At 35.5% G+C, this 14,952-nt stretch overlaps 1 protein-coding gene across 4 annotated transcripts in view; it reads right to left on the reverse strand.

The window, feature by feature from the left end:
* The window catches only part of CSTF3 (cleavage stimulation factor subunit 3), a 67,963-nt gene that overhangs the window by 3,889 nt on the left and 49,122 nt on the right, over positions 1 to 14,952 (reverse strand). For all 4 annotated transcript variants that reach the window (XM_042233327.2, XM_004016384.6, XM_042233326.2 and 1 more), the window contains 14 exons: positions 14,284 to 14,316; positions 13,448 to 13,545; positions 12,481 to 12,547; positions 12,365 to 12,399; positions 12,155 to 12,281; positions 10,550 to 10,627; positions 8,915 to 9,077; positions 6,676 to 6,785; positions 6,186 to 6,302; positions 5,847 to 5,921; positions 4,339 to 4,482; positions 3,869 to 3,971; positions 2,531 to 2,600; positions 1,046 to 1,241 (listed from right to left, as the gene is read on the reverse strand). In XM_042233327.2, the coding sequence (XP_042089261.1) occupies positions 1,046 to 1,241; positions 2,531 to 2,600; positions 3,869 to 3,971; positions 4,339 to 4,482; positions 5,847 to 5,921; positions 6,186 to 6,302; positions 6,676 to 6,785; positions 8,915 to 9,077; positions 10,550 to 10,627; positions 12,155 to 12,281; positions 12,365 to 12,399; positions 12,481 to 12,547; positions 13,448 to 13,545; positions 14,284 to 14,316 (1,416 nt within the window). The remainder of the gene's footprint in view (positions 1 to 1,045; positions 1,242 to 2,530; positions 2,601 to 3,868; positions 3,972 to 4,338; positions 4,483 to 5,846; positions 5,922 to 6,185; positions 6,303 to 6,675; positions 6,786 to 8,914; positions 9,078 to 10,549; positions 10,628 to 12,154; positions 12,282 to 12,364; positions 12,400 to 12,480; positions 12,548 to 13,447; positions 13,546 to 14,283; positions 14,317 to 14,952) is intronic.

The raw sequence follows: 14,952 nt of genomic DNA on the forward strand, positions 1-14,952 counted from the left end.
GATTCCACAAAACAGTCTTAAAAATGCCTTTGGCTTTTCATTAAGAATTTGTTAAACCAGGAGCAGAATCCCCTCAACCTTGAGCAGTAACCCTAGTTCAGAATAGGAATATGGGGCTGGCATACAACTGGAGCTTCCATTAATGAAAAGGTCTGAAGTTTATTTTAATCTGGTTCAGACACAAGACCAGTGAGACTCAGGCTAAAAGAGGGCAGTGAGGAAATGAAGAATGATGGTGAGAACATCCTAGCTGGCTGGCTTAAGGAGACCAATCAATCCAGGACTCATGTGGATATCGCTTCCCCTTGGATTTTCATCTGGTCTTTGTTCACCTGACACAGAAAAACCAGGCAATGATAGAGCAATTGTTTTCTCACCAAGGGCTATTTCCAGGCTATTAATCTTTCCTTTTGGCCTGAATAAGTTCAGGTCCCAGATCTGTTTTCTTAATGGTGCAGAAGTCCAAATAGAGGAGTTCCATTCCTAGATAAGCTGTTGAGTTGACGAAAAAGTTTGTTCCAGTTTTGTTCCAGAAATGGAACGAAATTTTTGGCTGATGAAATAATTTCCTAAAGGCCTCCACTGAAGGAGCCCTGTTTCAAGATATAAACACTTCAAAGAAATTTATGGATTTACCAAGCTATAAAGTTTCTTCATTATATCTACAACATAAATATCAGGAATTACATTTGGTTTAAGATCTCCTGTCAAAACACACTCCTCAGTTTTAAGAACTGTTAGAGAAAAACTAACCTAAGTGACATTCAGATTTTCCACCTGCCCACAAAATGTAAGAAATAAGGCATTGACAATTTCAAGGAAAGAATAAAGTTTGTTAAATCTCATTTTAATTCTCATTTTGTTCATTACTGTTGATAATATTTCACAAACCCAAGGAAAATCCCTGAACTTTTTGTATTCTGCAAATCTATTCTAAAACTAGACTAATTTCAATTTCGGAATTTACTTTAAAATTTGTCCATGAACTATTCTAAAACATTGGGAAAGTAAAGACATCACACACATCGTGAGCCCAAGTACATACCTTATACCCAAGTGCTTTTAGTTCACTTGCAGAGCAAGGATATAAATCCATGAACTTGTATCTGTCTACCAGTAAAGCTGTTTCTTTGCCTTCATACTCTTCTTTGAATGCTGTAAACCGTCTTTTCTCCACTTTGAGTATGCTAGCTAGATCACCGATATTACTTTCAAAAGCTAGAAATCGGGCCCAGATTTCTCTGTAAGAAAATAAATATAATCAATACTTCACTATCCTGGGTTTGGGACTTACAAAAATCTTCCAGTTCCTTCCCCTTCCTTCCCCTTTTTAAAATTATAAGAATCTATTTTTTTTTTATTACAAAGATTTCTAAACTTCCAAACATAGAGTAGTATAATGAGTACCTATATTCCATTACCTAGATTCAGTCATCATTAATATTTTGCTACATTTGCTTCCCCATGTTTTCACTTAAGTATCTGAAAGTGAATTATAGTCATCATAACCTTTCACCCTAAATACTTTCATATTTAACGTGTTTTTGTTTTTTGTTTTTTTAGTTTTTTCTTATTTAGCCTACTTCCTATCATTTGTGGTCAATGAGACATTTATCCTAGAGACAGTAAACTAACTCTAGGTGGGGAAGAGTTGAAAAGGAACCTAGATTTCCAATTACTCCTGAATGATATGACTTCACCATTTTGTAGTGGTATGAATTAAAATGTAGAATACATTCTTTGTACAATGTATGAATAAAAATATATTTCAAAATCTAACATGATTGTTCTCTATTTTTTCCCATTAATAGGGATCACTGGGGACAAATTAGTGCCTCACCACTGTTTTAACAGCCAAAATTAATTCTCTGAGACTCTACTTAAAATGTCAGTAAGCACCTCTGTACTAAAGTAATACAGTGACTTCCTATTTTATGCTAGGTAGGGGACTATCACGAAACTTCTATACTGGGAGACATTATTGCTACTCAACAAGAAAGTAAGAATTGGGAAAGTCAGGAAACCTGCCCAAGGTATAGCTGACTGAGCTGGAATTTGAACCCAAGACTCCAAAGCCTTACTGCTCTCACTGTGCCACTGTACCATGTGTCCCTCTGGTATGACTGAGTCAAGACCATGAATCAGCGATGTAACCTGTCAAACAAACTTTCACTCTGTAAGAGTCTTTGCTTTTGAAAAAGAGATAACAAAAATTTCAGAACTCTGCCCTAATTTGTCCATATCAATTTGTAGGGATATAGAGAAAGATATATTAAAATATTTAATGACAAATTGTTAAGGCATCTCTCAAAATAATCCTAGTCAGTATGCAAAAAAAATTTTTTTAACAAATCTTAAAACAAGTATGAAAATATTGCAGGCAGCCATTTGTAAATGAAACTTAAAAAGAGAAGGGGAATTTCTACTGAAACTTAAGACTCACAACAAGCAAACATTCATACCAGCAACTACAGTTCAAGTATTAAAGCTGCCATTAGAACCTGACCAGGAAGTTTTCACAGTGGCTTACCCAGATTTCTCAGGAGGAAGGCTTCCAGATGTTAAAACTCGTTCAAACAAAACTCGAGTATTATTGTCCTCTAGGATATTAAAAAAAATTTTAAATATTTTTTAAAAATTTAGTTCTATAATTCAACAAAGCATTATCTCATTGAATCCTCACAAAAATCTTACGCAGAGGGGTCTAAGTATTATCACAACCAGTATTTATATACGAGGAAGTTTGAGGTTCAAAAAGATGAAGTGAACTGATTTGGCTCATTGTTAACTGAGTAATGGACCTGTAACTAGAAGCCAGACCATACTAAACAAAAGGTACTGAATAGGTGGATGGGGTGGTGGACACTGGGCTTCCCTGGTGGCTCAGCAATAAAGAATCCACCTGCAGTGCAGGAGATGTGGGTTCAGTCCCTGGGTTGGGAAGATTTCCTGGAGAAGGAAATGGCAACCCACTCCAGTATTCTTGCCTGGAGAATTCCATGAACGGAGGAGCCTGGCAGGCTACAGTCCATGGACTTACAAAAGAGTCAGACACGATGAGGTGACTAAACAACAACAAAGCTGACATCAGATTCCAGCCTCAATTTTACAGTAAAAAATATTATACATACTAGTAACTATTCTAAAAAATGAAGCAAAAGAATATAAAACTGGTGAGGAACATTCACTTCATACAAGAAATTTCTTTTTAATTAAATGCTCCACTGACTCACTTTCTGGAGTTAAGTCCTCTTCCAGAGAGTAGAATCACTAAGTTGAAATACAAAGTCATGTTTTTAAGTTTTATTCTTTTCTACTATTTAGGCAGACAGAATGTTATTTTTTCTAAAATATCATTAAAATCATTAATATACACCTGTGATATCTAAGTTTACATCTAATTATTTACATGACACATAATTTTTTATATTTCTTTCTTAAATCAGTTTTTATACCAGATCATTTTTAGTCAAGAAATTACATATCCTGGATTGTGGTGTGGTTGAGTTGACTAAATGAGATATATACATACATATACGAATTCTCTAGCCTTGTGCCTGGTGTAAGGTAGGAACACAATAAAGGATTGCCATTATTATTATTACAACAAAATAAAAAAATAAAGATAAAGATGCTCATAAACATAATGTTTCTTTTTGAAATCTTTTCCCCAGTAGCCTCAAAGGATTTTACTTGGGCATCTTTGAGTTTTCGTGGCTTGAGATTTGTGGCTTCATTCTCTACTACTGTTGGGACTGTGCTGCAGAATTAAAGATCATTCTGCAGAGGGAAAAATTCCAGGAACATAATATCAAAGAATGACACTGATGGTTTAATATTAACCAATACAGATCTAGACTGTACTTACCATTGAGGTGAGAAAGATAGTCAATATAGGCCAGGACATATTCTGGAATGTCTCCATATTTCTTTAGCCCCAGCTCAAAAATCTTAAAGGCAACAGATTTGTCCTAGAAATAAAGAAAGCAAAGTACTGATTTCCATCAGATAAGATACTCAAAGAATATTAAAACTACATTTAAATATGACTAAGTACATTAAGAATTACAATGGATATTAAAATCATGTAAAAACTGCAGCACTAAATACCATTCAGGGGATTTAGATTCAGAAACATGGAGTTTAATAAGGTATAAATTAGCAGGCAGAGGGGATATGAATGATGCTCCATGTAATTTTACATAGATACACTTAGGTCTCCTTTATGATACAGATGAATTAAAGTTTAATGACAGAAACTAGGATTGCCTTTCTTTTAATTAATTTATCTCAGATAAAGGAAATTATTCTATCTTTATATTTTATTACAGGACTTACCTTACTACAGTAATATTCCATGAGTGCTGCAGTAACATAGACATGGTGGCGGGTTCTGGTATCTTCTCTTGCTTTTTTAAATATCATTCTTCCAGATTTGATCCCTTCAGCTCTTCTTGCAAATTTCATATATTGGATATATACCTATGTAAAAGAAGTATTTGTTTTCTATAGGTTAGATAGAATGTGATGCCTGTGGCACCTAATACAGGCTCACCATACTTCTATACTAACATGTTTTGCTGTATAAGAAAGCAATTTGAATACCTGAGAAATTGAAAAGTGTCAATAACTTTATAGATATTGCACTATTTAAATCCATAAGCAATTTTTTTCTGATATTAAAGATGCATGCAAATTAATTTTTAAAAATTGAGATATAACTCACATAGCACAAAATTCACCCTTTAAATGTATAATTCTGTGATTTTTTAGTGTATTCCCAAGGTTTTATAATCATTACAATCATCTAATTCCAAACATGCTAATTAAACCTTAAGAAGGAATAAAAGTGAAAATACTAGAAAATACTAAAATTTCTTGATTTATTGCTTTAAAAGCCCACTACTCTATTTTCTAAAGAACATATAATGTAACTTCATTGATAAACGGAATCATTTTATACTTTGCACTAACAGAGTACTTAACACATAATGAGTATGCAATATTTATTCGATGAACAACGGTCTCTGGACTACACACAGGGTGACTATTGAGTAGGCTCCTGATTGGCCCAGTTTTGATGATGCCAAACCTCGCTGCCCAGATGAATGAACTCTGAGTTACTTGAGGAATGAAATTTAACTTATTTGTCATTATACTGCTGGAATCTAGCACAGTGCATAGCACAGATGCAGGCTGCTAAACGAATTTTAAAAAGATGACTAAATGCAAGCAGTGGAACCCCAAGGTAAACAAACAAAAAAAGAATAGATCTGGAGTTGACTTTAGGCAGAGGGTCTAGAGCCCCATGCATTGGCCTGTCCACTTCTCCCACTGAAAGAGTTCCACTGTACTTTTGCAAAAATAGTGGCTTTGAAAACCACTATTACAGAGTAGACTTCAGGATAAAGTGAGTTCCTGTCCAACTGCTTCCTAGAATGTTGGTTTCTCTTGCCTCTATTTACTTAAAAAAAAAAAAATTATTAAGCAACAATTACATAGCATTCAAACTATGCTCACGAGGAAGGTGTTAGAAAAAGCCCCACTGTAGCTGTTTCATACTTCTGTACTTAAAAAAAGAAAAATAGGGCAATACCTCAGTCATTGTCAGGGACTGGGAGACAGGGAAGGGTTGACTATAAGGGGGTCACATGAGGGAATTTCTGTGGGGTGATTTAAGTGTTTTATATTTTAATTGTGATGGTTGTCCCATGACTATGTTATTAGTCAAGATTCATAGAACTAACAATTCAACAAAAACAGTAAATTTACTTTATATAGATTAAAAAAACTTTTCTATAAAAGCAGACTGCAAAGGTGGGAAAGAGATTTATAAAGTTACTTACCAAGGTGGGATCAATATCCTCAATTGCCAGAAGTCTGTTATATATACTGTGAACTTTCTCATACTTCATGCGACTCTAAGATGGTAGAGAAGAAGTGGATATAAATATATACTCATAAACAAGCAGGATTTGAGCTCTGAGGAATCCAGAGGCTGCATCCCACAAAGGCACCTGCTTTGAGCATAAATATATAATGAGCAAAGGACTAATAACTGTTCAGTTTGCATTATCTCTGTCTTCAAAAAGCAATATGCCTGGTGAAGAAGCAGCTAGGAAAAAAAACTCAGTGCTGCAATTAAAAAATCCAATTATAAGAAAGTTCTCAATATTTTAACTTACCTCTTCATAATCTGCATATGCAAAATAAAGAAGCATATTCTTCTTTAATAAAGTGCTTATGGCTCTTTCATATATATTAGCAGCTTCATCACTAAATAATTTGGCATTATTCATATCCTAGGAGAGAAAAAAGAAAGCTCACTTACAGTAAGTTTAATGTAGCTGAAAGAGAATAAAACACAGACTCATCATATGTATATACCTATGGACATACATGCATTTCTGGATTCTTAAAAAAATTCCTAAGACTTCTTCCATTATTTCAACATAAAAAAGAATTATGTAAGTACTCTAAGTGATTCATTACTTTAATACATTAAAGAAGAGCCACCATGTTTTAATTCTAAAGTAGTCTAATCACATAAGAGGGTCACTAAAGTTTTCAATTCTTACACATTATTACCAAATTTCAGTGTTATACTTTTAATAAATTATTGCTATATCGAAACCATGAAAAGACCAAAAAGAGGGAAAAAAAATGAATACTCACCCCCTTCTCTGCTAACAGTTTACTTGATTGCTCAAGATATTGGGCAGCTTCATACCAAATATCAGGGTGATGGCCCAGTACCAGCAGGCACTGTTCATAAGCAAACATAACTAAGAGAAGACATTTGCAACATTTAATTAGAATAAACATTATTTATAAAACTATCCAGATAAGTATCACAACTAAATTTTTAGGCTAAGACAGGGCCCTCAATAATGAATGATAATTAGAAATAAAAAACTTTAGTGATTATTATCATCCACCCAAACCCATTCATTTATCATTTATTAAATTAATATTTATTGAGTACCAACTATATGCTGCTGCTGCTGCTAAGTCACTTCAGTCGTGTCTGACTCTGCATGACCCCATAGACAGCAGCCCACCAGGCTCCCCCGTCCCTGGGATTCTCCAGGCAAGAACACTGGAGTGGGCTGCCATTTCCTTCTCCAAAGCATGAAAGTGAAAAGTGAAAGTGAAGTCGCTCAGTCGTGTCCGACCCTCAGCGATCCCATGGACTGCAGCCTACCAGGCTCCTCCATCCATGGGATTTTCCAGGCAAGAGTACTGCAGTGGGGTGCCATTGCCTTCTCCAAACTATATGCTAAGGTATGTGAAAGACACTGTGAATATACCAGTGACTAAGACTTCCTATATTCAAGAAGTCTGCAATATTTTGGGAAGATTGATATTAAGAAAACAATTGTGAAAATAAGCATGATGAGAAAGTACAGTGTACTCTTAACTTACAGCAGCAGGACTTCACATAGTTTAGAGACTCAAGAAAGGCTTCACTAAGGAACTGACATCTAAGTGAAACCTGAAGAAGGGATAGAATTTGGTCAGATGAGAGTGTAAGTGTAAGTAGAGGCAGGAAGGACAGGAGTAGATACAAAAATGGTGCAGGCAAAGGAAATAGTACTTGCTCGGCTAAGAGAACAAGGCAAGATTAAGGAGTCTTTTTAAATTCCAAAGTCTAGTGCTAGCAGTGGCAGAGTAGTCTGTATAAGACTAACTCTTGTGGGGAAAAAAAAAATCATCAACTGAACAATACAAAAGGCAACAATTTGAAGGCACCAGAGAATGACCAAAAGAAAAACCAGAGAGGCCTGAGCTCTAAAAACTGGAATTTTAAAAAATTGTAGACATGTATTTAATATGCTATTCCCCTCAAATACACAGCCCTGTGTGTGTTGTTCTGGGATAGCTAGAACTCAAGTCAAATGCTGAAGTTTTACCAGCTTGAGGTAAGTGACATGGAGTTTTGGGTTAGAAGAACAACCAGAAATTAAGGAGAGAAATCCCCCAAAAGAGAATCACAGAAGGTGGAGGCTGAAAATCTGGACATAAATGCCCTCAAAATTTTAACTGACTCTAAAATAGACATCCACAGGAAAAAATACAAAGAGCCAGAGCAGAAAGAAGAGCTGAAAGAGCTGGAGTGATATCTCATCAGCTGCCCATTCACTGTAATGGAGACCATGTTTGGATTCTGACTCCCATCAGGTTAAGGGATTCTGAGTAAACACCTTGAACTTTCCATTGTCTTAAGAGTAAAGACTATATATCCCAGGACTAAGATTTACTGTGAGATAAAGGCCACTAACACAGGCTCATCCTAACACCGTAAAGCCAAGCCTCCACAAAGTCGAGAAGATCTGCCAGTAATCTAACTCCCTGCTAAAATAAAACCCAACATTCTTCAGAGGAAGATAATAGAATCTAGTCTTTACTATGTATCATTTACACAGCTGTACAATGTCCAGAAATTTTTTTTTAAATGTCCAGACTTCTGACAAAAAAAAAAAAAAAAAAAAAGTGACCTATAGTCAAGAAGAAATCAACTCCTCAATGGCACAGATGTTGGAATTAGCAGACAAATGTTTTATAACTATTTTAAATATATTCAAGGATAAAAAGAGAAAGATGGTAATGGCCATGGAATCTCAACAGAAAAAGGAAAACTGTAATACATATAAAAATTCCTAGAATGGAAATTTATGGAACTGGAAAGTAGAATATTTGAAATGAAGAATTCACCAGATGGGCTCACCAGCATACTGTACATGATAAAATAAAGGCCAGTGAACATGGAGACATCTATAGAAATTACTGAGTCTGAGAAACATAAGAGGAAAAAAGCCTGGAGATTAAAAAACCAGCCTTGGTAACCTATAGGATAATATCAAGTGGCCTAACATACATGTAATTGGAGTCTCAGGAGAGCTAATCTTGTTACCTCTTTTAGTTATCAGGGTCTGATCTTCTGTACGAAGAGGGTTGCTCTTTTCCCACTGTATGTACTTCTTCCACATATCCACCTGCTGAGCTTCTTGAGGAGTATTCTGAGGAGGCACTGAGGGAGCATTGCGGTCCAAACCTTTCATTACTGTCTCATATTCCTAGACAATAAGCATTTAGAATTCTGTGGTAAGCTGAAGAATAACTAATATATGGAATGGAGTTGATCAGTTTGGAATATTTTGTTCAAAATGCCTTTCGCCCCCCAAATACTACTTTGTTCACAGTTCAGTTCAGTTCAGTCGCTCAGTCATGGCCGACTCTTTGCAACCCCATGAACTGCAGCATGCCAGGTCTCCCTGTCCATCACCAACTCCTGGAGTTCACCCAAACTCATGTGCATTGAGTCGGTGATGCCATCAAGCCATCTCATCCTCTGTCGTCCCCTTCTCCTGCTCCCAATCCCTCCCAGCATCAGTCTTTTCCAATGAGTCAACTCTTCACATGAGGTGGCCAAAGTACTGGAGTTTCAGCTTCAGCATCAGTCCTTCCAAAGAACATCCAGGACTGATCTCCTTTAGAATGGACTGGTTGGATCTCCCTGCAGTCCAAGGGACTCTCAAGAGTCTTCTCCAACACCACAGTTCAAAAGCATCAATTCTTCAGCGCTCAGCTTTCTTCACAGTCCGACTTTCACATCCATATGTGACCACTGGAAAAACCATAGCCTTGACTAGATGGACCTTTGTTGGCAAAGTAATGTCTCTGCTTTTCAATATGCTATCTAGGTTGGTCATAACTTTCCTTCCAAGGAGTAAGCGTCTTTTAATATCACGGCTGCAATCACCATCTGCAGTGATTTTGGAGCCCCCCAAAATAAAGTCTGACACTGTTCCCACTGTTTCCCCATCTATTTCCCATGAAGTGATGGGACCAGATGCCATGATCTTAGTTACTACTTTGTTAATATAACCTAAAAACTATTTAAGAGCAGGGAGAAAGATAAAAGATTAATCACCCAATAACAGGTTCCCAGGATAAGGTGAAGAGAACAGTCCTGGGCCCTCTCTGTAGGTGATACAGAAAGTCATTCTCAAGACAGAGAGATTGACAGATCAACATGACTGATGATCTGGTGGCATCATTATTGCCATCTCTGAGAAACTTTCTTTTAAAACTTCAATAGTTCATAGTATTAGGCTATTTTCCCTAACTTCTAACAGTTTCACTGAGCGGAAAGGAATGTACACAAGACAAAACTCTGTCCCTGAGAGCAATGTCATTAGACCAGAGAGTAGTACAGTATTCAGATATGTATGAGCAGATAGGAGGGATGGATAACAACTACTTGATTAATTCTATGTAGAACTTTGTCTCTACAACCTGTTTCTCTGTTTTAAAAAATAATTTCTTCCAAACTTGATTTATTCTATTTTATCCCTTCACAAGTCCGTTAAGAGGTATTTCACTTTAAATATCAAATACATCATCTGTTCAGACAATGTAATTAACTGTTATTAGTTAAGATTGCCGATGATTAAACATATTGAGTAATACCAGATGGGAAAAGTCCCTGTGTAAATAACATACTCATAACAAACATTATAGTAAGCAGCCTGATGGAATTCCATACCTTTGCTACCCGCCTAGCATTCATGTAATCTCTACTCCGATCTTCAATCATTTTTTTAGCTAAATGAATATTGATACCCTAAGAGAAAAAAAAGAAAATGTACATTATTTTAAAATTAACTGTATGTTAATATTAGGATAATACAGTTTATTCATTTGCTAAATAACTTTCAATTATTTATTTTGAGAGGTTTTTTGGTTAGTAAAATAAAGGTTTGATCACTTTATATGCTTAAGAAAACAAGGAGGACCTGCCTATATGTTATGAGATGGCAGTAAGCTTCAAAGATAGGGAATGATTTGGAAAGGGTCAATTATTTCACATAAAATTTTACTAATAAAGAATGATGTAATGTACAGATTCAGCTGGGTGAATAGCCATGGCTTAGTTCTAAAAGCCTTTTTCTAACTAGGTCTGCACAATTTCATTCATGCCTAGTAGTTCTCAAAGAGTAGTCCAAAGATTCCTGTTCCCCAAGACCCTTTCAGAGGGTCCGTAAGATCAAAACAATTTTCATATATCACTGAGACATGATTTGCCCCTCTCACAAATATACAGGAGTTTTTCAGAAGTTATATGACATTCAATATGATACCAGATAGAATGTAGAAGCAGAAATGAAAATCTGTCCTCTACTAAGATAGATACCAGAGATTTGCAAAAATATGAAATAAGGCCCCTTTTCTCACGGAGTTTTTTTCTTATTTTGGGAAATACAGTTTAATACTATTTATGTTAAAAATGTAAGGAGTCTATAACTATAAACTTTAAACGAATTAATAAATATCTTGAAATTTTCTCAGTTTTAATTCCAACATAAGTATTCATAGGTAAAAGCCACATTGAATTTAAAAGTTCTTTGGGGGCTTCCTAGGTGGCTCAATAGTGAAGAACCTGCCTCACAATGGAGACGCTGGTTCGATTCCTGATCTGGGAAGATCCCACATTCCTCAAAGCAATTAAACCCCTGCACTACAACTATTAACGCTGTGCTCCAGAGCTGGGGAGCTACAACTTCTGAGCCCACCTGCCCTTGAGCCTGCACTCTGCCACAAGGGAAGTCACTGCAGTGAGAAGCCTGAGCATAGCCTCTGCTCGCTGCAACTAGAGAAAAGCCTGTGCAGTAACAAAGACACAGCACAGCCAAAAATAAATAAATAAAATACTAATAAATCACTTGCTTATGAAACAAAGATGTTGGACCACAGTTCCACATCTCGCAACTGCAAGGCAATAATCACATCACTGTAACTAGGTGAAAGAGGTGCATTGCAACTCATCACGACGACTAGAAAAGTAACTAAAAAGGAACCCTTTCGTAAGAGTCAGTGGCAACATGTATGTGTATGACTGTGTGGATATAGTTTAGCACTGAATAAAAATAGTTTTGTAAGGATTATAATTCTCCTACAGTATTCTCTAAAAAATAACAGTAATATGAGATTCTCAAAACATTAGGAATGGTCCTTTCATTACAATCAACATGAAAACAAACGTATGCAGCACTGATACCCAGATACCTAATATTAGAAAGGCTACAAACCCACAACGCATGAAAATTAAAATCACTTTGTCATAATAATAAACTACTCTGTCCTAATTTACCTCTTCATACTTGTTATAGTCTCTCCACAGTTGTTCAATGTTGATCATTGGATTAACACAACCTCGTTGATAAACTCTTCGAACAGCTGTTATTCTCTGATTTTCTGCATAAGATCCAACAGCTTCCCTGGTATTGGATGAGAAATGCCATCAATTATATTATAGCTAAATCTGTGTTCACACAGAAAATAAAGCTATGTAAATACTTACACGCCTTTTAAGAAGTTGATGTAATCCACCCAAATCTAAGAAATAAAAGAAAATGTTAGTATTTTTCTTAGTAGTTTCAAATTTATTGTGTATGTATTAGAAAATTTTAACTCTACCTGGTAAGACATAATTTCCATTCCAATTTTATCCAGTGCAAAGTCATATGCTTGAGCCATCTTTTCTCTGAAATAAATGTGAAAGATACTTTTTAGAAAAACTATTAAAATGTATCTATAACTAAAACATAATCATAACTTCCATTCATAGGATCAGAACAACATTTAAATCTTTTATAAAAACAAAATGTAATGACATCTTTGCAAGTATACACTGTTCTTTTGTGTTTAGCTTGTTAATGTCATTAATTTATATACTTTGTTTCTTTTACCTACTACTTGTAAGCTTATCAAAGATAGGGGCCATGTTTTATATAATTTTATAACCTTCAAACTGACTAATCTTATATGGGGAAATATCTGATTCATTGATTAAGAAGGTAAGTTATGGCTGAAGATCTATTAGCTCTGAAATAAAATTTAGGGAGAAAGAACTTGTTCAATATAAGACTAACAATAAGGAAGAAAAGAAAACAAAGAATTCTGAGAAATAATTTGCCTATTTGTTACATACAAAAAGAGCATTTGAGAAGGTCCATTATTTATATTCAACAAAGATAGATAGGTGAGGGTACATCCTAGTGGGGAGGTCAATTACACAACAATACCATGGTCAAAGGTGCCTTCGAATAGTTAAAAAGCACATTACAAATGGAACCTGCCAAGAGTGGTGCCAGGACAATAAGATGCCTTTTATTAAGTTAACAAGCCTGTGAACAAAGTGATCTGGAGCTGCAAAAGTACAGTGTTTCAATACAGAAGAGGGGCTTGGATGATTCAACTCTCCAGAATAAATCTAATGCCAGTGATTTTCTTTAAAGTGGTTTTCCCCATGTTTTACTAACTTCTCAGAGAATCCTGATTTTTCAAATCTTTAAATTTCTTCATCCTCTAGAGTTAAGAGTTGCGAGAGGAGATGAATAAATTAGGACATGACTTGCATTCTTAAGATCCCGATTTAACTTACTTGTAACTCGGTAGTTTACCCTTGGTTTCTCGGACATATGAAAGATAACACTTCCATAAATCAATGTGCAAAACCTTCATAAGGCATCTCTGAAATAGCTGTAAATACAGTAAAATATGAGAATCCACAGTTAAATAGATTTCCCATGTACCCAGCTGAAACGAAACATTAAAGAAACAAATTCAACTCCTCTGTCCATGGGATTTTCCAGGCAATAGTACTGGAGTGGATTGCCATTTCCTTCTCCAGGGGATGTTCCCGACCCAGGGATCGAACCCGGGTCTCCTGCATTGTAGACAGGCGCTTTACCATCTGAGCCATCAGGGAAGTCCTTTCATGAATTTAACTTCTTACAAATAAATGACAAATAACAACTCTGTCTAGTTTGTTTACATAATCAAAATCATTCTCATAATTTTGGTCAGGAGAATATAATTACTTTCTTTTCCAAAATTTTATTATGAACATTTTCAAGCACACGAATAAGTACAATGAACTCCTATATAATCACTTTGTTGTTATGTCGCTAAGTCAAGTCCAGCTCCATGGACTGTAGCCTGCCAGGCTCCTCTGTTCATGGGATTTCCCAAGCAAGATTACTGGAGTGGGTTGCCACTTCCTTCTCCAGGGGATCATCCGGAAACAGGGACTGAACTCGCATCTCTTCCATCTCCTGCATTGGCAGGCAGATTCTTTTCCACTGAGCCACCTAGGAAGCTCATATAATCACTAGCTAGATTCAGTAATTATTAACATTTTACTGTATTCGCCTCACAAATGTTAAGTCCTAAATTGAACTTCAGCATAAAATTCAAAGTGTATTTAAGAGGACTCACCTTTTCTACCTTGTCATAATTTTTAGCTTTAATCTGCAGAGAAACAGAAGAAAAAAAAATAGAATTAACACTATTTTTAGAGTATTAAAACACTATCTGAGTGTTTTGATTACACTTGTAAATTCATTTCTATACTTTCCTATTAATTCTGCCTATCAAAAATAACAAATAATAGAAGTCTGAATCCAACATGGATAACATGCATTGTAAATATGCCTTACATAAATTAATTTTATATGTAAAAAATATTATACATTCAATATGTTGAAATTTTGCGAACTAAAAATTTTGTTAAACAGTCACAAGATGAATAAAGAAATACAAACAAGACATATTTGAATAGAGCTTTGAATAGATCTATTAAAAACAAAACTTTACTTTCCCTGAAGAACTACTACTAAAACAGTCTGAGTAGGGTAGCAAAAAAGATTTGCTAATTTTGACCACACAAATTTTAATCACTCAGTCAACCTGCTATACTGGGGATATCACAGTGAACAAAACATGCATAGTCTGTCTCTGTCCTCAGAGAGCTTACAATTTTACAGGGGAAACAAGTGCCAAGGTGAGGGAACTACAGGGTGCTATGGGAGCATTTAAGAAGAGAATAAAACTCAGGCTTAGGGGACTGCAAAAGATTGTCTAGAAGAAGTTAAGATATTAGGAATG

Source organism: Ovis aries, chromosome 15 (genome assembly GCF_016772045.2).
Source record: "Ovis aries strain OAR_USU_Benz2616 breed Rambouillet chromosome 15, ARS-UI_Ramb_v3.0, whole genome shotgun sequence".
NCBI lineage: Eukaryota > Metazoa > Chordata > Mammalia > Artiodactyla > Bovidae > Ovis > Ovis aries.